This window comes from Convolutriloba macropyga, unplaced genomic scaffold (assembly GCF_964194025.1).
Source record: "Convolutriloba macropyga unplaced genomic scaffold, txConMacr16.3 SCAFFOLD_892, whole genome shotgun sequence".
Classification (NCBI taxonomy): domain Eukaryota; kingdom Metazoa; phylum Xenacoelomorpha; order Acoela; family Convolutidae; genus Convolutriloba; species Convolutriloba macropyga.
This window is the reverse complement of record NW_027450835.1, coordinates 9,815-32,500: the sequence shown is the minus strand read 5'-3', so window position 1 is coordinate 32,500 and position 22,686 is coordinate 9,815. Positions and strand designations below refer to the sequence as shown.

Sequence of the window (22,686 nt, the reverse complement as noted above, 5' to 3'; positions counted from 1 at the left end):
TTTATGCTTTAATTCTCTACTTGGATGTTTTTCCCATGTCAAATGTATATTGAGCCCGAATCATTTTTGTAGACCAGTAACAATCCAGCGGACATCCTAAAGATGTAAAAGTCCATGAATGATTGAAATAAAAGGAAGTTCACTACTATTTAACTCAGTCTAGAAGTTCAACAATATCAGAAATCTCCAAGCTTGATAGCTTTCTCTTTGCGGCATAACTTGCTTCATTTTTCCATTAAGCGTTTGCTGTGATTGAATTTTGGAAACAATCAGCAGCTTCTGCGATTAAAATGTAAAAAAAACGAGAAAGTGCTAGGAAAACATGTGAAAACAAGTTCCAAGTTCTACAAATCAGACTCTTATTAATCAATCTTTTGATGAAATAAAATTTTTCATGATAAAGTTTCCTGTACTTTGTGATCTACTTAGCTGATTTTTCAGATTCCTTAATTTTTTTCAGCATATTTAGGCGTATTTGCTATTGGGTTTTTATTCAAAAATGTGCTATTGATGTTAACAAAATGAATCATTGAATAGGAGTGCCGCTTTGCTTTAGGAAGTGTTCAGAGCAAAACAGAAAGTTGGCAGCTAACAACGGTTTACCTTAACTTCGTTAAGGTGTATTTACCTTAACTTTATTACGTGTGTAGTTTTTGTTTTTCAAATGAACCTTAATTTCCACAAACATACAAACTCAGCAACATTTCATTTCCTCATTTTTGACGGTCTTTGGTTTTTTGCAAGAATCTTGCAAGATAGTCATTGTCTTGTAAGATCTTACAAGATAACCATTCATCTTCCAAGATCTTGCAAGATAACCATTCATCTTCCAAGATCTTGCAAGATAACCATTCATCTTCCAAGATCTTGCAAGATAACCATCCAGTCTCGTCTGGGGTGCTCACGCAAAAATCGACTGGCTTTGTTACTGCCTGTCGTAGACAATCTTCTGTAGACTCTTTTTTAAAAGATGAAAACGCTGTCGTTTTCTGGTTATAATCTTTTTTTTTATAGTAATTCATGGTTTTTACAATTATGGGCGTTTTAAAGTATTTTGCACACGTTTGTGTAACACAATATATTGTGCGTTTTGTCATTTTGTTTCAACTGATTGTGCTTTGTGTTAGACAAACTATTCGCAATCTCATTTACTTGCACTGATAACTTTAACATCATTTGTATTTTCACAAACTTAAAAAAAAACAGAATTAAGCTATTTCAAATTGTTTTTGTTACATGTTTTACCATTACATTAATATATGGAAAAGAAAAATCAATTTTGATGTGCTGTTTTAGGTGAAAAAATTACAAAAATGACAAGACATAACGAAGGGACTGCGTGTCCAAAATGGTTTTTGTCGCAGGAAACTTATCTTTGTTTGAGTATTAATTGACTAAATCCCATATCACATGCAATGGTCCTACTCAACGCCTAATATGGATTAGTTTCCTTATTGTATTTTTTTGTCAAGAATAGCAATCGACGAAGCTGAAAGAAATCCGAATTGGCATGGCTTTGTGCGTATGAAGACTATGAAACAAATTTTGCCTGGTACTCCAAATAATTTTATCAAATTCTGATTAATGCCTCTTAACAGCTAGATGGTCTGCATTGACAAAAGATAACAAAAAAAAACTAACAAGGAGGTTCGTTAATGTGCGTTCACATAAGAAAAATAGGTGTTTGAGTTTAAAACAACCGTTACACAACCTATCTACTAATTGAATTGCATAATGCCAAGCTTCATTACAGTGCCAACGAGATCTGAAATTAAAAAGACTCTGAGACAAAAAACAAACAACAAAGTTAGCAAAAACACAAAATTTCACGGCAAAAACTGAATATGTAAATTAGTAACAACATAGTAACAACATCAAAATGCAGTCAAATAAACCTCAACTACTCAAATATACTTTTCCTAAAAATACAGTAGATGGAAAGCTTTCTTAATTAGACTATGTAACAAGTCGACAATGAGAACGAACAATGAGGCGAAATTCAAAAATTAATCAACATTTATTAAACAGAAACTCCACAGGTCTCAAAAATCATTAGCTTTTAACTAAATAATCTTTGACCTGTCTTCGGTTAGATTAACCATAGAAACGAACAAAAGAAAAATTACAAAAATTTGCCAAAACACAAACTATTGCTACCATTAAAATCATTAGCTATTATCTGAATATGTTTTTTTAATTCTTATTTCTACTAATTCATCTGAAATATTTATACTGAGAAATAAAATAAGTTTATTTGGGCCACATTTGAAAACTATTGGGATCTGTTATTACGCGATTGTTCTAAAAGAAGAGAAAAAGAAACACAAAAACTGACCTCTCAAAAACGTTTGTAATAAAGCTTAGTGCCCGAGAAAAGAAGCATCAAGGACAAATATTATCAGTAAATATATTAATTTTTGACATACGAGAAATTGGATGGGACATTTCATTGAAGAATATAAGTTACAATTTGACGAAAAGAACAACAAAAACAGAAAGGTTTGAAAAATACTTCAAAATTTATATCATAAATTTTAGGAATATTCGCTACAAACTGACTGCTTCGGGTAACATCATTCATTTAATCCTCAATTACAAGCTTAAGATACCTGTCAGCAATTTACAACTTCCTAAAGAACAAAAACAGGCAAAAACAGCAAATTCAAGAAAAAAAATTGAGCGAATGGTATTAAAAATGAGTTTTTCACTAAACATATTTCTATGTTCAATTAATTTTTTAACAGCAATGGGATTATTTTCTTTCTATTAAAAGAGGTTCGAAAAATCAAATATAAACAAATACATTAGAACCACCAAATTTTTGAGAAAACTCGTAGTATCAAGGCCAATAAATTCATTAGCTTTCAACGGAAGCCAGTAAATACGCTAAAATATGCCTCGATGGGAAAACAAGTTGTTTGTCATCCGTATTTCATCAATAGGAACTTACAACAAGTTATTGACGAAGAAAACAACAACAAAAACAGGCCAACATCAAAACTTCAGTAGAAAAGTTCCAGAAGTAAATGTCGAAGCAATTTAAATCATAAGCTCTTCTCTGAAACCTTTGGCTATGATCCGTTGAACGTCTTTTCTAAACCATTGAGAAATATCAGTACTAGAAAAATGTGACAAGATTACGAATTTATCCAAAATAAGAAAAAGAACCAAAAAATTTTTAAAAAAATTTTAGAGCACTTGGCATTGAAGCCTTAAAAATATTAGGTAGAAGATAAAACCGCTAACCAGATGAACTTTGCTTGCAGTAGACAAAAAGGGTTTTGTTGTTACTAAGACTTACTAAAAGTTCACAAAAATAGTGATGATTGGTTTATGTTCAAAAATTTTTTTCGAAAAATTGTTTTTAAAGCCTTAACTGCCATTAAACTCAAAAGCTTTCAACTGAGGACATTAACTACGCTCAGAATTAAACGATTGGAAGTGAAGGATGTTTGTTATGCATAGATAATCAATAAAATATCACAAAAGGTCTTATTGCTACGAAAACATAAACAAAAACAGACGAAAACCAAAACGCAGTAGAAAAGTGCGAGAAGAAAATTTCGAAGCCATTTAAACAATTAGCCCTTATCTGAAAGCTTTATCTGTGATCCACTGAATCGCTTCTCTACACCAATGAGATTAGAATAAAATTTGGTCAATGAGTATAATTTTTGCATAAAGTGATAAGAGTTCAAAAGTAACCAATAGTTCGAAAATATCCAAAATTTTTTTTTTAAAATTTTGAAATCTTGTATCATTGAAGTCTTATAACCAATAATTAGTAGAAAAAATCGCTATCCATATTATTACTAATTGCAGTAGAAATCAATTGGTTTCTGTCAATAGAGAGAATGAGTAACAGTTCACGAAAAATTTAAGATTGGTTAATGTTCGAAAAAACTTTTCAATTGCTAATTGCTTTCAACGGAAGACAAAAAAACAATCAAATATGCCCCAATGGGAGCATAGGGGTGTTTGTCATGCATAAGTGATCAATAAAACATCACAACGAGTCTTATGACTATCAAAACAACAACAAAAACAGGCAAAAGCCAAAAATTCAATAGAATTGTGTGAAGAAAATGTCGAAGCCATTTGAACCATAAGCTTTTCTCTGAAAACGTTATTTGTGATCCACTGAACGTCTTTATTAAGCCAATAGGAGCTATCAATATTAGGATAATGTTATGAGATTTCAAAGTAAGCAATAATACGGAAATACCCAAAAAAAATTTACAAAGTTTCAAAATCTTTTCCTTGAAGTCATATAACCCAAAAAATAGAAGATAACATCGCTATCCAAGTTAAATTTGGTGGCAGTAGGAATGAAGAGGGCGTTGTCATCACTGAGGCTGACTTACAGTTCACGATTTTAAGTTTATGATTGGCTAATGTTCGAAAAAAGATTTCGAAAAATCATTTTTATAGCCTTAAATTCCATTAGCTGTCCATTCCAAGCACTAGATATGTCCACTTAATGGTGATTACGGAACATATTGCAGTGTCAGTTTTTGACTCCATGCCATAAGACACTAAAAAATTAGTGAACCCTCAAAAAAATTCAAAATTTCATTTAAAATTACGAAGCCAAAAAAATATGAGCAATTACTTAAAATCGATTTTTTGTTCAGTGGGCTTCATTTGACTGTAAAAGAAGTTTATCATTAACGGAACCTTGATATGAAAAGTGAAATGTCTCTAGCTGACTTAAAAAACCAAAAAAGTAGAAAATCTTTATAAAAAAAAGCTCTCAAATACAATTCGATTTTTTTTTGAAAGTGAACATCTTTATGAGACCAGAACTAGCATTTTTATCGCCTTTAGTCTACTAGGAACACAATATTGGTTCATTTTTTGGCGTGAAGTTTATTTTTGAAATACTTTTTTTAAGAAAATATCTTAATTTGAAGAAATCAGATTGAACAAATATCCCGTGTTCCTCGATAACTCCTCGAAGAAAACGAAAATCACAAAAATCTTTTTAATTTTGAATTCTACGCTGGATCAACTTTTTAATGATACCACTCACATTTCTCTGCGATGAATATATCGATCGGCCAAAATTGTCTGAACCAGAAAAAAGAAAAAAACCCATTTGAGTATATAGTTCCTCCTCCCCCCCCCCCCCCCCCCCCAACGTGTGGGGTCGTAACAAAAAGTACGTATAATATCAAAAACATCTAGCTGTAACGTAAACAACAAAAAACTACTGCCATAAGTAAACAAAAAATTAAATTTAAAACAAATGGAAGAACAACAACACTTTGAAAATAAATTTGAAAAACGAATTAACACACAAAAAATGAGAACATATCATTTTATTATGAGCTTCGGATGAAAAAAAGTTTAAGCGATTCAATAATACTTATTATGATTACAGACCTCAGAGTTCCGTCTGAAAATCAACAATGCTTAACACTTCAAAAAAAACTACAGAAAAAAACATATTTTCTCTTTTTAGTCCCATCCACACTTGGCACAATCTCTACTCAGGAGACCGAGCTGGATGTTGCGAGGAGCAGTGTGACAATTATTTTTTGTATGGCTACCAAAAAATGTTTCTTTCCCCTCAAGAATATATAGACAAGCTGACAGACTACAGGTAAGTGAAAGCAATTCAATGTACAACAAACAAAATTTTGCAAACAATTTCATCGAAGAAAAAATTTTGTATGGAAATTTTCCTGAGGGGGCGTGAAATGAAAATGTTATCAGCAAAGTCCATAAATCAGTCCAATCGCTTTAATCAATGAACTCTCCACTGATTGTGGAATTTTTAGAAGATCAAATAAGAAGCCTGTTAAAAATTTTTTGGATCTAATTTGCTCACCCTTGTTTTTTTACCCCCATATTACAATTTGTGTGTTGCTATGCAGCACATTACTATATAAAATAAGCATGTGCGTCTAGGAGGCGTAAAAGTTAATTGCCCTAGTCGAGGCCAAAAGTTTATCTTGTAAGATCTTACAAGATTCTTGCAAAAAAAGTTTATCTTACAAGATCTTGCAAGAAAAAGTTTATCTTGTAAGATTCTTGTAAGAAAAAAGTTTATCTTGTAAGATCTTGTAAGATTTTGGAAGAAATTCTTGTAAGACGATGCATCGTCTTGTAAGATTCTGCCAGAATCTTGTAAGATCTTACAAGATAAACTTTTTTCTCGACTAGGGTGCCCACTTAATTGGGGGGGGGGGGGGGGGTGGTAGCAAACACTATGAAAGATAGTGCTAGAATTTACAAGACAAAAATTTTGTTGACAGATCTTAGACAATAACATCAATCAAACATCAATCAATCAAATCAATCACAGATATTCGAATAAGTGATAAGCACCAAAATGATTAAAACATGCCATATTAATTACATGACTACCCTCTATGCAAAAAGTACTGACCGTATAAGCTTTTCTAAAAACTTTGCTGCATCTTTTTATTGTAAGGCCAGTTTCCGCCCTAATTGTGATTGTTTGCGCATATATAAAATGAAACGAATATGCCATAACAGTTTTAAGTGTGGGGTGCATGTTCGTACTTCGATCGAACGAACATTCACAATCCTGTAACATGAAAATCAAATTGCTTTGGTAATTTTGTTGACTGAGCCTTCGATTATCTGTTCGATTATATAAGTGCACACCCACGTGCACTATCGTGACGTGAAATTATCACAACAGAGCATCAAATCAGTTCAATCAAAGAGGTACAAAGGAAATGCGATCACTCAGTTGTGTTTAGTTGAAATTTTCTCTTGTTTGCTCAAACTTGATCTGAATGATCTAGATTTTTATGGAGGGAACGTATTAGGTAAGAATTCGATTTGGCGAAGCCTTTCTGCTTATTCATTGTGGAGAAATTTTGAACCAAATTTTAAAGACACTAGGACAACAAAAATTGCACAAAAACTAACTGAGCTTTAAGGTCCACTGGACGCTACGAACTTCTTAAATGTCCCTAAAAATGATCTAGCTTTTGTCTCTTTTTCCCTTATTTTATGCCAAAATCTTTTTCCGAGGAACAGGATTGGATATGATAGCTTGAAACATTTGTTCATTTTACATATATTTTAGCAACTCATTTTCATGTAAACACAATTTTGAGGGACGAATTAGTATTTTTTCAAACTATTTTATCGATTCTGCACACCTAGATAGAGGAATTCGGCAAACAATTACCTGACTAAGAGTGGAGAAATAGATTTTAAAAATTAGAGTTACGGCGTGCGTAGAAACTGAGAAAAATGTTCAGGTGATTAACCTAAACCGAATTGAAGTAAGCACTCAAATATGTAGACAAAAATTGTCACTATTTTCTCTGTATTTTTGTTAGCAATTATCACGTAAAGACAATTGCCGAATTTTTAAGAACGTTTCAGTAAACGTCAAGCAATATTTCAGTTACCGTCGTCTCCAAGCGTTTTATTGTTCCGACCCACTCTCATGGGGGAGGTACTATTTAGGCAAATGGGCTTTTTAATCAGTCAATTTTTACCGGTCGATAATTTCATCGCAGAGGGTGGTGAGTGGTATCAATAAGAAACCCGTCCAGAGTGAAAAATAAAATTAAAAGCATTCGTTCAAATATTGTTTTCTACGGATTTATCAAGGTTTATTTTTTGTGTACATTTGATTGATTCTCCTTGAACTGAATTGACTGATTTTATAGAAAAACATATAAAAAGTTTTAACGACAGTGTTCTTTTTTTGCCTCAAGAAAAAGATTGCTGTTGAACTGTTCGTTTAAACTTTTAACTTAAAATTTTACTAGGTTTTCAAAATTTAGCCATCTTTTCTTTAAAAATGACGCGATAAAGGCTTCTTTTATTCATTTTGATTGAATACGAGAGATTAATACACAAAAAACTTTCTGACACAACCTTTGTTAACTCCAAAGAGGGTTAGTTCTCCTGGCGCTTCCTTATAACGAGCTTTGTTATAGTTGATAGCTGATGGTCGCATTGACTCTTAAAAATACTTGTTTTCAAATTTAAAAAAGGTTTATTAAGTTTTGCCACCTTTTTTGGTCAACAATGTCTTTTTGTGTGGTCGTAGGCAAAATTTTGATTCATTACAGGTCTTAGTGGTCTCCTATGGATGAAAAAGGAACCTATTTACTTATTTCATTTGTTAACTAAAGTTTTTCAAGACTTTGATTTCAAATATTTCAAAAAGATTATTGGCGTAATTTTAACCATATGTTGCACGTCACATTATTGGTATTTAACACAAGGACAATTCAATGTACCTAATGTTTTTAGTGCGTTGCTTATGGTTTTTAACTACATTAACACCGAATTTTGCAAAAATTTAAATTAAATTTTGACATCGTCTGTATAAACTTTGCGGTTTTTGTTCTTTTTTCTTTGTTTTAAGGGTTCTCTGCTCTTTGCTATTCTCATTAAGGACTGGTTTCATGTTCTTTTTCTGTTGAGTTATAATCTAACTTTTTTGTTGAAGTTTTCTTTGAGACGCTCCTTGACTTTGTTTTCAAAAAATTTTATTTTAAAAAAATGTACATTGAGCTTTGGATGCAAACAATGTTCGTTGTTGTTATTAGTTTTTATTCATTGTTTTGTCTCGTTGTCTTAATATTGGCAGATCTGTACGGACCTCTAATATGGCTTTTTTTACATTACTGAGTATTTGGAATTGGAAGCAGTTTTTATTCATACATCATTTTTTAATAATATTTGAACTTTTGAAAGTGTTCCGTCTAATCCTTACTTGGTAGACAATTAGACCACAAATGTGTATCAGCTGTGTCGGAATATTATGTGCAAACGACCATCACCGAGCCTCCTTGTTTCATAATCGCCTCTTGTCAGAAAATTTTTAGTTTCAAATTTTCGACTAGTGGCTAAACAAAAGAGCTTTGCCTCATCGAATTTTCGCCTAATCTCTCAGACCTTTATATATATAATAATAAGCGCAGAATTACGTCGACTTATTTGTTTCCTAACGTTCAATTGATACTGGCCTGGTTGGGTTTTGGAGTGAACAACAACAATTTTCTCGTTAGAATCATATTTTAATTTAAATGATTGGTTGATCGATTATTATCTTTCTAATAAGTTACTGTTTAGTAGAATGGTAGCCTGGCATAATTCTCTACCTTTGATTCACCGATTTCACACAGTTGATGTTCTAAAATTTTGGATAGGAAATGGAAGGGTCGAAACAAAAGCAATATATTCTCGGACTTTGAAAATTAATGGAAAAATCTTTCTTGGACACATCGTCCAAGGATAAAACAAACAGCTAGATCTCTGAACTCCAGGATTCAATTTTGCCAGATTTATCAACCGTTGTATAAATGACACACTTAAGTTTTGGAATGGTGAATAGGTTTTGGAATGTTGATTAGGTTTTGGAATGGTGAATAGGAAAGCCTTCATAATGAATATTCCAATTTTATTTTGAAAAATTGACAACTGAAGTTGATACCTAAAAATGCGCTCACTATGTTCACAATTTGTGGCAAGTGCACCGAATGAGCTAAGGTTTGCATTATTTTATTTGTATGGGATGGGTCTGATATCTAACGAACACGTCAAGCCAGAAGTGTCATCTAGAGGGCTTGATTGTCAAAGTTGAACATTGGTTTCCTTATGAAAACCACCACTCCAAAGTAAATTCGGCTGTGAATTTTGTAGATGCTGCGTTGGTTCAAAAAAGATTGCAGCTAAAACAATGTGGTAAAATTATGTATGTTTTAGTTTTTGCAATTATTAGAAAAAAAAATATCCAGCACATTTCTTACTTAGGATCTGAAGTGCGCGTTGAAGACAGTTAAAACATGTAGTAACACAGCAACACACAAAGTTAAACTGTCTGATGTTACAGCTAAAGTGGGTTGAATATTGTTTCTCTTTCAGTACAATTTGATCCTAATCTTGCTGTACTATCTCCGATAGTGCCGACCAGTGATACTGATAAATGCTTTTAGTGAAGAGAATAAAACTCTGAATTTGATTGAAGCATACTTCAGCACTAAATGCCAAAGAAATGTGATCACAAGAGTGGGTTTTGGAAAAGGAGAGCTGGTCAGATCCAATCATCCCTATGGACACATGCCTCAGAGGTAGAAAGAATCGTAATCTTTACCTATGCAACTGCAACAATATATATATATATATATATATATATATATATATATATATAAACAAGTGTGTTGTGTGCGTGTGTGTGTATGTGTGAGTGTTTGTGTGTATATGTGTTTGTCTGTGTTTGATTGTGTACTGTGGTGTGTGTGTGTGAAAGTGTGTGTGCGTTTTATGTGCGCGTATATGCGTGGGCGTGTGTGTGCTTTGTGTATGTGTGTGTTTGTGTTTGTGTGAGAGAGTGTGTGTCTGCGTTTGTGTGTGTGTGTTTGTGTGTGAGTGTGTGAGTTTGTGTGTGTGTATGTGCAAATGTGTGTGTGTTTCTGTATGTGTATGTGTGGGTTTGTGTGGGCGTATGTGTGAGAGTGTATGTGCGTTTGAGTGTTTGTGTTTTGTATGTGTGTGTTTTTGTGCGTGTGTGTGATTGTGTGTGTGTATTTGTGTGCGTGTGTGTGGGCGTGTGTGTGTGTGTGAGTGTGTGTGTGTGTGTGTTTGTGTGTGTGTGTGTTTGTGTGTGTGTGTGTGTGTCTGTGTGTGTGATTTTGTGTGTGTATGTGTGTGTTTGTGTACTTCCAAGAATAGATATAACAAAGGGCGAATAGCAGAGGAAAAATTCACCATTACCGTTTCATTCAACTTTGTTGCAGGTGGGACGTCCCTTATATATTGGACTTATTGGGTAGTTCAGTAGCTTTTTTGTTTCCGTACAATGAAACGGAGATCTACCTCACTTATTGGTGGTTCAAACACAACATCATCTGCAGAGATCAACCATGGATTTGCGTAGAGAATGGTGAGTTGAATTGCTTTTTTCGCGTAGATGATGACAAAAAAAACAAATCTTTGCATTGCTTCCTCCGCCAATTTGTATGGTAGCAATTTTGTACTGTGCAAAAATGAAAGAGCTAAAAATCTGTGCCAAAAGCAGTATTATTAGAGCAGAAAAGAACTGATTTTTGAACATTTAAGTTTTTTATGATCAATATTTTCAAAGGTGGGCCATTGAGAAATTCATTATTAGGTTCAGGACGGCTGTTATTTCCGTGAAATGTTCTGCATGAGCCTAAAAGAAAGTGTTTTAATGAAATTGCTCACCTCACAAATCCAATTACATTGCTTTCCGGAAATGGGCACCGAGTCATTCGTTCCCAGACTAGATGTAGAAAGGCAGCAAAATTTTTGCGAAAATCAACAATTGCTCTCAAACAAAGTTTGTATCATTTATATTAGTCTGTAATTTTTTTGACCAATTTTTTGCTTGGTGGAATTTTCGACTGACGCATTTGAGCTTCGGCCTCAAAAACAAGAATTCACCGTATTTTTTTGAGGAGACAACTTCATTGTGTCAAGGGCGTTTCCTAATCTGAAAAGTTTGACCCCTGCAGTCATTCCACCCGCACTCACCCCTATCCCCCAAGTCACCCCGCACCCACACAGCCCCTTCATAACGCGTCACCAGTTCACCCTCTTCGTACTGGTGGTCTGGACACTTGTCTATTAGGCGCTAAAACATAGCAATCCAGGATCAAAAGCAGTGGAAAATAAAAGCAAAATCTTTTCTTAAAAACAACAACAACAAAGTAGACCGAATAAAAACACAAAAACGAAGCAAAAACGACGTTTTGCGTGTTTGTTTTTTCAGCCAGAAAAATTGTCGGTGTTTTCGGTTCGATCGGTATTTTTGGATTCAAGCCTAAGAAGTCGGTGGTATGTTCGAACTATTCGGGGTTTTCATGTTCATTCCTAAGAAATTGTCGTTATGGTCGTTGTCTTAGGATGTCTATGTCCGATTTCTTAGCTTCTTTATGCTTGCTTTAGAAAATAGGAAATTGTCGGTTTTTGCTTTAAAAAATGATGCTTTTATAAAGTAGTCATGTTAGTTGTGTTAAAATATTATGATCTTTTTCTATTAGCAGGATTTTCAAACTCATCTCTTAGAGACAATTTCTTTGAGAAAGTCAAAATTGATTGATTCTCTGCTTTAACTCATTAAAATCCTCGTTGAAACAAAACATACCAAAACTTAGAAGTCAAACATACCAAATCTAAAAAAAAAACGATTATCTTACGTTTAAAACTGAACATATCAAATCTAAGAAACCAAAGATGCCGAAGAATTCCTACGATTAACGAGGAACATACCGACGAGTCCTTACGTTTAGAAACCGAACAAATGACGATACCGAAGAGAAAAATGAAAAGATTTTCTTCGTTTTTGTCTAACTAAATCTAACATACTGACAATTTTCTTGCGTTTGCAAACAGCGATTTCTGTGCTGGGGTTAGGTTGACTTAGGACAATATTTTATTATGGCCGTGTGAGTTCTAGAACAATTCCCGGCAATGGATCAAAGTTACGCATCGCAGACGACCAACTTGAGTTAAGAGAAGGGATCATGTGCGCTCAAAACTACCCAAGGATAGCTCCGAGAACGAGCAATTGTCTAAACATAGGTTTTATCATCAAACGTCTCATTAACTTTGTTTAAGAGAACTCTCAGGTTAAGTAGGTTGTCTTGTTGCTAAACGGAGGACTTGGTGAACTAGGCTTCAAGAATGACAGCAAAAATGACTTGCAAAAGTGCAGCACATTTCAGCGCATTTCAACGCATTATTAAGTAAGGTCTTTGTGTTGAAATTTTTGAAAACTCATTTTATATTTTAGCGCTTTTCTTACATAATTTTTGGAAAATTTCTCGAACCGGACTGAGTACTCACTGATACGCTTGATCAAGACATAGGGATTAACCGGTGTGACGTCATGTAAATATTATTCAACAAATAAACATTGGTAGAGGTGGGGGTCATTCTGGTTCAGTGACAACCGGTAAATTGACAACTTTTGTTCCGGTAAATTGAATCATTGACCCAATATTTCAGATCATTTTCCCTTTGATTAATACAGTTACATATTTTGTATACAGCAGATCAAATTTTTTTGTGCGCTCAACGTGATCAAATTAGAGGTTGATGATCACATTGCAAACCAATTATAATTTGTACTAAAACTTGCAGGCATTGATAAGCCTGCTCATTTAGTTCAGTTTCATTCATTTTGTAAAAGTTCCTTGATACCCACGTCATGTTCGTTTTTAGTGCACCCCAAATAAGTTTAATCTCCAATTGATAATTATCCAATATATAAATATTCACTCAGTTATTGCTGTCGACAAAATGTAATACATCTATTTAAAATTGTTTCGCTATGTCAATGGGGGCACATTTTGTATTCTGTACAGTTTTGTACTGCTATGATTTGCTGTTTGCAATGTCTTTTGAATTAAAATCTTGAAATCTTTTTTCCCTGAGTATTATATACACATAAATATATATATATATATATATATATATATATATATATATATATATATATATATATATATATATATATATATAAGTAGTATCCATATCTGCCATGTTACTGGAGGGGGGGGGGGGGGGTCCGGACCCCCCCCCCCCTACAAGAACTCTCACCACCGAAAAACTGATTTTCTCTTAGTGAGAGCAAGTTTTTTGGTTAAGTTTCGCCAGCCTGAGAGAAATTCTTGGGTTAAGTTGGCTGGCGAAACTTAACCAAAAAACTTGCTTTCACTAAGAGAAAATCAGTTTTTCGGTGGTGAGAGTTCTTGTAGGGGGGGTGTCCGGACCCCCCGCCCTCCAGTAACATGGCAGATATCCGCTGTTGAAATGTTCGCTGTATATAGAATTAGGTGTTACCTAAGTTTTGAACTCTCACTAAATCTTTTTGGTGAAAACATAAAAAACCTAAAATAAGACACAGAAGCCTAAAATTTTTCAAAAAAATTCAAAAATTTTTCGAAAATTTTTCAAAGTTTTTCAAAGTCCTAAAATGGTCTGAAATGGATTTTGCGCTATGAAAGAGCACTCAAAAGTGATATTTTGTTGACTTCACTTTTTTCACCTAAGTAGTATAGGGGTCGAAACATATAAAAATTTCGAATTTTTTGAAAAAAATTTTAAAAATTTTTTGGAGTCCTAAAATGGTCTGAAATGGATTTTGCGCTATGAAAGAGCACTCAAAACTGATTTTTTGTTGACTTGAAAAAACTTCTCAGTTAATGTGTTTATTATAAAAGATAGAAAAATTTTCTGGAAAAAAGTCAATTTTTGTCAATTTTTTTATTTTCATACATAAAAGTAACTTTTGTTCATTTATTTATTTTTCTGTTTGAGAATCAGCATGACAACCATAGCGACAGTAGATTTGAAAAGCATTCATCAAATTTACGAACAAATAAAAGTCGACTATCCGGAATATAGTGAACGATTTGTATACTTTTTGGCAGCATGTCTTTATCTGGACCCCGAAATTAACTTGGAAATAGTTCTCAAGTTGAGACCATATGGTGGTCTTATAGGTATAGACAACTCTTCACTAGACACTTACCTGAAGTCTTATAAATTCCTTCGATTACATGCAATACTTCACGACGCTTCAGGGTTTATTGCAGAGCATAGTCAGAAAGGCCCTGGATATTCATACGTTTTACCTTGTCCAATCACAAACGCCTACATTGGTCACATGACTGGATTAATGTTTTGCCTCTTCGTGAAAACTTTTAAAAGGAATTTGTTTAATTTGCTGGAATGTTGAAGCCAGAAGTTGTTGTCTTAGATTTTGAAGGTTTTCGTCATAAGAAATCGGGTTTTATAATTAAGGAGTTATCGATTTGTTCAAACAACTACACAGACACAATCTTGTTCCTTCCACCAGTTTCTTACAACTCACTATCCGCTAGTGAGAGAAAATCTCATCAGTGGGTTAGTAGGTTCTTACACGGTTTGTCGTGGAATAGTGGCAATTATCCTTACTGGTTTATATCTCAAATTTTTATTGCAATTAAACTTCGATTTCCTTCAGGAAAGTTTTATGCTAAAGGGAAAGAGAAAACTGAATCACTGCAAACACTTCTACAGAAAGAAGTGATAGATTTGGATACCCTTTCATGCCCTAAAGTTGAGGAAATTGTTTCCCCAATTAAACATTTTACTTGTGCTCTACACTCTCTTTACTTGCCTGAGAAACAAAAGAAAAGACATTGCGCTAAAAGAAAAGCACAGTTGTATTTCTATTGGCTAACATTGCCCGCCAATGAGCCGTCGAGTGGAGAAGGTAGCTCCTTCAGTTCTTCAAGTGAATTTATCTCCAAGTTTGACAGTATGCAGTTGCATAACGAAAGATAATCAAATAAATCTATCTTTGGTCAGAGAGGAAAAAATAGAATCACGTGGGCAATCCATTCTGAGGAAACAACAGATTATTTGCAACTTATCGGAGGTTGAGACGCTGAAGAAATATCTTTCACTGCTCGAATATTTTCAAATGTACCATGTCTTTACAAGAGAAAATGAGAAGACTGAAACTAACCCCTTTACCTATGCACAGGTCGCCAACCCCAGTTCAAGTGAGCCTGGACGACGAAAGTCTCCCTGATGAAATCAAACAGGTAGTCAGCAAAGCAAACGTGGAGTCAATTGTCTACTACGCAAAGGATTCTGGCATGCAATCGAACTACAAAGTGACTTACAAGAAAGAAGACAAAGACTCTAGATATACTACATATGAATTTTTTATGATTGAGAGAGTTACTAACAAAATATTGAGCTAACACAAAAAACTGATGTTTTAATTCATTTTTGATCAAAACGTCTTTTCAAATGAGTGATAAAGAAGACCAGATAGATTCTCCTGCTGGAATAGGTTTGAATGATTTAGTTTTCAATGAAGAAAATCAAGAGAGAGGCTCATGGAAATTTTGTAACTCTAGATTACCACGATCAGAAGTAGTGTATTTTACTCAAATCCTAATAATACTGTTTCTTATTGGTGTGTCCTTGATCAAACTTGTGTTTTTTCATCTTGATTGTGAGGAGTCAACATTTTGGTTTTCATTGCTTTCATGCACAGTTGGCTACGCGCTTCCTAATCCGAAGCTATGAACAAGATAATTTCAACAAGCGATAGACTATTCATGGCTGTTTGTGGGCCATCATGCTGTGGTAAAACTGAGCTCATATTCCAAATGTTACTGAGAAACACCTTTTACCCAAAATTTAAATCTATTTACTACTTCTATCAACATGAGCAACCAAAGTTCAGCTCTATAGAGCGTAACTTGAACATTTTTTTCACAAAGTTTTCTGGATTTGATTTCATTTCACAGCTGCAAAACTGTCTGCTTGTTTTTGACGATTCTTGCGAGGAAATTTTCAATGACAAAGAGTTTTCTAAACTCGCAACTGCTGGACGTCATAGAAATATTAGCGTCATTTACGTTAAACATAACTTATCCCAACAGAGTAAATGGTCAAGAACAATTGATCTCAACACAACCCACATCATTTTGTTCAAATCACCTAGAGATATACAGCAGATCACCTATATTGGCAAACAGTTAAACAACACAAGTTTTTTAAAAGAAAGCTACGAGTTAGCAACAAAATTACCCTTTGGACACTTACTCCTCGACTTGGATCCAAAAACTTCAGACTCCTTGCGTTATTGTTCAAATATTGTACAACCAGGTCCTACAATTTTTTATCTACCTTCCTCCAAAGCGGTTATAACTAACTTGACAGATGAGAGAGAAAGAGTTATGTATGCTAAAGCAAATGCTCGAGATGTCTGATATTAATTTCAGAAAGTTCCTCAAAGAAGCACCAAATAGTTTTAAAAATATTCTTTGTGAGTGTTTGCTCAATGTAATCAATGACAATGTTCCAGTCAACAAACAGCTACTAAAAAATCAAGAGGACTCATTTCAGCAGTTATTATCAAAGGAAACAAGTCTGAAGAAAAAGCGATTTATTTTGACGAGAAAATCACAACTTATCAAGGCAATAGCATTCTCGTGCTATCTTTACTTAAAAGTCAAATAATGCATGCAGAAGAATTCGTTTTGATTCCCAAGAGAATGTTCATATCAAAAAATCCAACCAAGGAAGAAATTTTTGATAATCCAATATATCAACAAAAAGCCACTCAGTTATCGCTCCTACAAAGATCTAATCCAAACTTTGAGCAGAGAAGTGGAAAAAAAGATGCTGACACAAGCACTGATAGACTGGTCATGAGAACAAGGAGTGTCGGTGATGGAACAAGTGATCGAGATGATGTAAAATCAGAATCATTTGTTAGTGATGACAGTGAAATCGAACCTGTAGTGAAAAAACGGAAAGACTCAGCCTTTGACTCAATAATGCTGGAACTAAAACTAATGGATGAAAATAAAACAAAAAGAGCTGCAATAATCCTGAAAAAAAATTTTGATTCCGATACTGTTTCTATTAGTGAAGAGAATAATGTTCTCCATATTGAAGATGAACCTCAAGGAGTGAAGGTGACAAATTTCTTGTACAATTTACAACAACCTACCAAAAAAATTGACGTTCAAAAGTATTCCAAAATATTGAGTGAACTTGATATAGCAGCCCACTTGGTTTACAATACACATGCAAAAAAAGTTCTCGATGAGTTTTACAGCGAAGAAGAGGAAGAACAACCGACTCGAAAACAAAAGAAACAGCAACAAAAACAACCAAGAGGAAGATCTGAGACAAAAGAAAAAAGTGCAAAGCCAAAAGTCGATGAGAGCAAAAAAAAGACAGACGAAGACACGAGTAGAAAAGACTGGGCTTTCTATAGATGATGTGAAGAAACTTGATAACCTCTATTTAAAATGACCTGCGTCATTTGGAAACGCAAAACGACTGCAAAATTTGAGTAAAATATCAATGAAAAAAGTAAAAATGTATCTGGAAACGAAACTATCCTTCACCAAATATCGTTCACGTCGCCTCAGATTTCCAAGGCTTAAAGTAATTGTTAACGACCTAAATGAGATCTGGTCCGTAGATCTAGCATTTGTTGATAAACTTGCAAAGTACAACAGTGGTGTAAAATACCTTCTTGTTGCAGTTGACTGTCTGTCAAGATATCTCAGAGTTGAACCACTAAAAACAAAATATGCTACAGAAACTGCAGAGGCTTTCAAAAAGATGATCAAGCATAAGCAACCTAAAAAAGTTTGGGTCGATGATGGTACAGAGTTCCTCGGTGCTTTCAAAGCCCTCTGCAATAAACGCGGAATTCATTTATACAGTACGTTCAGTGAGAAAAAGTCTGCTTTTGCTGAAAGAAATATACGTTCCCTCAAAAATATAATATACAGATATTTAGAAGAAAAGTGGACCTATTCATATCTAGATAAACTGGATTCATTTGTTAAAACTATCAATTCTAGAGTTAATCGAACAATCAATCTTGCTCCAAACAAAGTCACAAAAAAAGACGTTCCGCGACTGGTATCGTTGATTGCTAATACAACATATTCTCAAAAACCAAAATTTTTTGTCGGTGATCTTGTACGAATACTGAAAAAAGAAGAGACGTTTGGAAAGGGCTACAAACAGTCATTTACAGACGAGGTTTTTGAAATTTCGTCTGTCCCAACATTGAACCCTCCAACGTATTCTCTTATCGATAACCATAAGGAAATTATTCAGGGTAAATTCTATCAACCCGAACTCCAATTAGTTCGAGAGTCGCCTGTGCAAAATGGCAAATAAACGTTTTGAAGATGAATTTACGGTACATGTAATCTCCTCCGCTTCGATGGAGATCTTCGATCAAAACACATTAGCTTCATTCAGGAATTTTTTCAATGATGAAATACAACTGTCAGGAGACTGGAGAGTAGCTTTGAGTGAAATTATTTTTCCAACAAAAATAGAGCACATCACAAACGGAGTCCTAATTTCTTACAGTTTAAGTGGTTTAGAAGATCACCAACGGAATAGCTCTGGAGCCAATGTCATATCACGTCCATACAACGGCGAGCGATTAGCTTTCATGCCAGGAACTTTTGATACTGTGCCACAGTTGTTAGCTACCATTAAAAGAACTGTTGGTTTACCAAATTTTTCTTTCAGAGAAATTAAAAGTTCCGGTAAATTTGAAATTGTCTATGGAAAATACGAGGGAATTACGTTTCCAAGCGATGAAATTCCTAGCATTATTGGTTTCAAGGGCACTCCTGATGGACGAGGAACACACATTGGTTATAAAATGGACACAATTGCAAATAAACTGATGAAAAAAGATGATACTAAAGCTTTTATGGGTGACTTTCCAGCTGATCTGTGCGCCGGGAAACATTTGATATTCATTTATACAAACATTATTGAGTATCAATACGTGGGCGATGCGAAAGCACCTTTATTACGAGTCATTGATTCAAAACAACGATTGAAAAACGGTAGCGTCTGCGAGCTTGAACCAACACACAGAATAGTTTTTTCGAATTTGGACTACAAAAAACTTCTTTCAAATACGATTCAGTCAATTTCTATAGAACTACGCACCGAAACAGGTCAATTAGTCGCTTTTTCAGGGACCGGAAAAGTCATTTTGACGTTACAGTTTAAAAAATTTGGCGAGTAAAAGCAATGGATTCATACTACACCAATCAAGCATCTGCATTGCCTTATTTTTCTGGGCACTATAGGCAAAGAGGTAGCGGCTTTGGAGCTTTAGCAAGTGGTATCGGAAGAATCGCTCTACCTATTGCAAGAAAATTTATTTTACCAGCAGCAAAACGAGTTGGAAAAGAACTTCTGTTACAGAGCGTACCAGAGTTAATGGACGTTGTCAGTAAAAAAAAATCTCCAAAGCAAGCGCTGAAAAACACGATATCAAATACAGTCAAAAAGCAAACAGGAGGCTCATTGGCACTGCGAATGAGACAAAGACGAATGAATCGTAGACGATCTAAACGTTCAGGTTCAAAAGCGAGAAAAAGTAGCAAAAAAAGAAAAGTAGTCATTTCAAAATACAAACAGCCAAAGAGAAGTCGGTCGGATTTCTTTGCCAAAGTTAAAGATGATCGGTAATATGTTACCAACAGAGGCAACACATAGTTCCTTGGATTTATTCGAAAAACCAGCGCTTCTTGTAACTTTTGATGGGAGCTTTTGTCAAAAAGTAGGGCCAGTTTACAGTCCTAACGGACCCATGCTTGAGTTTGAGGTTGCTGGAGACAGAAATAAATTTATTGATCTGCAAAAAATCTTCCTGGAAATCAAATGCAAGATAGTTCAGGCTTCTGAAGCTGACTTAAAATATGATGCTGGAGCTGCAGCAGATGTAACCAAAACAGACGCTCCTTACTTTTGTAATAATGTTTTACATTCACTCTTTTCTGACTGTACAGTATCTGCCAACGGACTGAAAATTTCAAATGCAAATGGAAATTATGCTCACAAAAGTTTCATTGAAACTGAATTTTCTCACAACAAAGACGCAAAGGCTACTTGGTTGGCTTGCCAAGGTTATTCGTACGAGGATAATCCTGGAGCGATAGCAACAGCTGAAGTTAACAGACGAAAAACTTTGGTTAGACAATCTGCTGAATGTACTTTTTATGGAAAAGTGGCAGTAGATTTTTTTACATGTGATCGACATCTTTTGAGTGGAGTCACATTGCAAATTTCCTTTCGAAGATCAATAGATGATTTTGTTGTGATATCTGACGATGCTGGAAAATCATACAAAGTAAAAATTATAGAAGCTAATTTGTATGTGAGAAAAATGACATTGAACGACGACGTCGTTTCTGCCATTGAAAAAACTTTACTAACAAGCCCAGCGTCCTATCCTTACTTGGAAACTATAACAAAAACATTTCTGGCTTCTACTGGTTTGCAAAGTTGGAAACAGGAAGATGTTTTTAGCAGGGAGCCTATTCGACGTCTTGCCATTTGTCTTAACACAAATGAAGCTTTCTTAGGAAGCAAACAACTCAATCCTTTTCACTTTCGTAAATTTAATCTGGAGCAGATATGTATTTATCGAAATGGACTCCCCGTTGCAGACAGCCCCATAAATACAGCTGACGTAAAACGCTTGTACTTCAACACAATGTCAGATTTAGCCTATATTGCCAATGGACATGGAATAAGTTTGTCTGAATACCCTAACCATTTTATTATGGTGTTTGATCTCACCAGCACTCAGCAGGCGTCACATGATTTTATTCACCCCGAACTCACCAATTGTTCAATTTCAATTGAACTTAAGTTTTCAGCGGCCTTACCAAGCAACATTGAAATTTTTATAATTGGCGAAAAAGCTAGCACAATTTTCATTGACTCTGCTCGGAGAGTTTCAAAAAATCATATTCTCACAAACTGATGGATGAAGATGAAATAAACAACCTCGTTCAACGATGTAAATTGTTAAAGCATAAATTTCATGGTGTATTTGCTGCTGATAATTTTCCGCTTAGCCTATCTCAGAACAGCTTCATTATAGTAAATGTATCAACTTCTCAAACAATTGGAACACATTGGACAATTATTTGTCGGAAAAACGGAAAATATATTTTTGCAGATCCACTGGGACAAAATCTAACTTCATATAAACATTTACACAACAGACTTGCTTCCTCTGCTGGTAATATTCAAACTGTGTTTGAATTGCTTAGAAACCAACCAATTCAAAAACCAAACTCAATATTGTGTGGCTTATTTTGCATTTATATTGCTCATTACCTTTTTGATGAAAAAGAGTTTGTAAAGATGAGTGATGTTGATTTGATACGTTTCACGCTTCATATGATGCTCTAACATTACTAACTTTTGTATTGAAATAATTTTTTTTTTTCAAAACTTTATTTTTTCTTCATAAACTAAGCGAACACACAAAACATCATTGTCAATATCCAATTTTCCATAACCACTCACAAAGATATCCATTATTTGACAGAAAGCACCAGAATGAGGACCATGCAAAATTTTCTCAAATCTCTTAAGAGTTTCAGTAGACAATCGGTCAGTTTGCAATTGTTGGTTTGATTTTTTCTCAACACTATTTTCTAGAGTTTTGAAAGCAGTACTTCCAACTGTCCGAAGAGTTTTGCAGCCAACGCCATTGACCAAATTGGGTAAACGTTTTTGAATGTTTGTAGTGTCTCCCTTCGTCTGTAACGTTAGACCATTGTATTCCACAGCTAGCTTCAATTTTTCGAAAACCGTACCGATTGTCTCCAAGTCCTTGCCATTTGAGAATAAACAATTGAAAGTTGTAAATAAGCATGGAACAGAACAAAGTTTAGTTTTTTTTAAGAAATCTGTAGTAACATCTGACACATCAAACAAAACATGATAATGATTAGCAGGTAAAACTCCACAAAAAAGGCTATCAGTGTGCATGCATATGGCTGAAACTTTAGCAAACGTTGATTTTGGTTTCTCTTCAGTGATAAAAAACCTGAAATTTTTTTGAAATTGCTTGAAGTAACCAGGTGAACGTTCATACATAGCTTCTACCATTTTCAATTGAGCTCTTTAAATTATTCAGAGAATTCGTGTTCGTCGTCTTTTTGTTTTAATTTAGGTTTCTTTGCAGAGCAGAAGAGAGGTTTAGCTTTCAGAGTAGAATCGTTTTCAGTGTTGTCGTTAGCAGCAGAACGAATTTTTCCGTTCTTTTTCGATAATTTTTCAAACTCTTCTAAAGTCAGTGTTATTCTCTGTTGAAGTTCAAACTCTTGACCAACTTTTTTGAACAACTTT

The 22,686-nt window shown here is 34.4% G+C and overlaps 1 protein-coding gene across 1 annotated transcript in view; it reads left to right on the top strand.

Annotated features, from left to right (window-relative positions):
* LOC142356193 (uncharacterized) overlaps window positions 1-11,596 on the top strand; it is a gene marked incomplete at its 5' end in the record, with an annotated part of 39,147 nt that extends 27,551 nt beyond the window's left edge. The window contains 4 exons of the mRNA XM_075408149.1: window positions 5,465-5,605; window positions 9,942-10,076; window positions 10,743-10,888; window positions 11,424-11,596. Coding sequence (XP_075264264.1) covers window positions 5,465-5,605; window positions 9,942-10,076; window positions 10,743-10,888; window positions 11,424-11,596 — 595 coding nt within the window. The remainder of the gene's footprint in view (window positions 1-5,464; window positions 5,606-9,941; window positions 10,077-10,742; window positions 10,889-11,423) is intronic.
* Window positions 11,597-22,686: the final 11,090 nt, after the last annotated feature.